Raw genomic sequence first — 1,157 nt, 5'->3', positions numbered from 1 at the left:
ATCTGTTTCTTGTTCTTACTGTTATTTATTTTTTGTGTTGTACGGTGTCCTCGAGTGCCCAGAGAGGCGCCTTTAAATAAAATGTATTATTACTATTATAATAACGAATCAAACTGACAGAACGATCGGTCCAAATTGTCTGATCGATAAACTGACAAACCCACTTTAAAGGTTATATATGTGAGAACGTTAATACAGGAACAGCTATTCTCTATGTAAAGGTATAGTGAAGTCACGGTGTCACACTCTGCCTGTGTTGCTAAAATAATCAAAATACAATGACACGATTAAATTAAATGTGTTATAGGTTAAACTTTACAAAATAACACTTAATAATAATAATAATAATCACTCATATTTTAACTTTTTACACAGGAAACAATAAGAAATACAGATTTAGTGTAATAAATTAGTAGGAAGACGACACTCAGACTGTAGTTACTGCACTCTGCCTTTGCACTACCTTACCTTATATCTGTTTATGCTGATTTAATTTATGCTATTTTACTGTTTCATTGTTAGTGTAGTTACTGCGGTTAGCCTCTGGAGGGCAGCACAGAATACGTACATTTTCACCACCACTGACATGTTTAAAAATTAATACTGAAATCTAAACTAAAACTAAAGCTGATGAAAAATCTACAACTATAATAATAACTGAGTTTCAGACCTCAGCGTGGAGTCCGTCTGACGTAAACAGCTGAGTGACCGTCATCTCGTTCTTGGTCAGAGTTCCCGTCTTGTCTGAGCAGATGACGTTACAGCAGCCTAAAAACAACAACGACAACAACAACAACATTGACAGGAGACAGAAACAGCAATAAAACAGCATTTATTATGAAGGGCATATATTATAATCACAAAATTGTCTCTCATATGAAAATCAACATTAGAATGAAGTACTGCAAAATGTCACATTATCATCATTTTAATAGTTCTTTTTAGTCAACATTAAATTTTTGATGCAACAGTGGTGACGATGAATGGCCCGAGAATAAACACAGAATCAAACGTCGTTGTTGGGGCTTCAGGTTGAAACCCTCTCGCTGTGCCAGGGCGCCGTACGTACCCAGAGTTTCTACGATGGGAAGCTTCTTGATGATGGCTCTTTTCTTCACCATGCGCATCACACCGAGTGCCAGCGTTACCGTCACCAC

General features: G+C 36.7%; 1 protein-coding gene across 1 annotated transcript in view; it reads right to left on the bottom strand.

Annotated features, from left to right (window-relative positions):
- The window catches only part of atp2c1 (ATPase secretory pathway Ca2+ transporting 1), a gene marked incomplete at its 5' end in the record, with an annotated part of 12,668 nt that overhangs the window by 7,755 nt on the left and 3,756 nt on the right, over positions 1-1,157 (bottom strand). The window contains 2 exon segments of the mRNA XM_035672347.1: positions 671-768; positions 1,070-1,157. The exon segment at positions 1,070-1,157 is cut by the window's right edge and continues 18 nt beyond it. Coding sequence (XP_035528240.1) covers positions 671-768; positions 1,070-1,157 — 186 coding nt within the window.

This window comes from Morone saxatilis, unplaced genomic scaffold (assembly GCF_004916995.1).
Source record: "Morone saxatilis isolate NCDOM2014 unplaced genomic scaffold, NCSU_SB_2.0 Contig24, whole genome shotgun sequence".
NCBI lineage: Eukaryota > Metazoa > Chordata > Actinopteri > Moronidae > Morone > Morone saxatilis.
The sequence above is the reverse complement of the archived record's forward strand: the minus strand, read 5'-3'. Positions and strand labels throughout refer to the sequence as shown.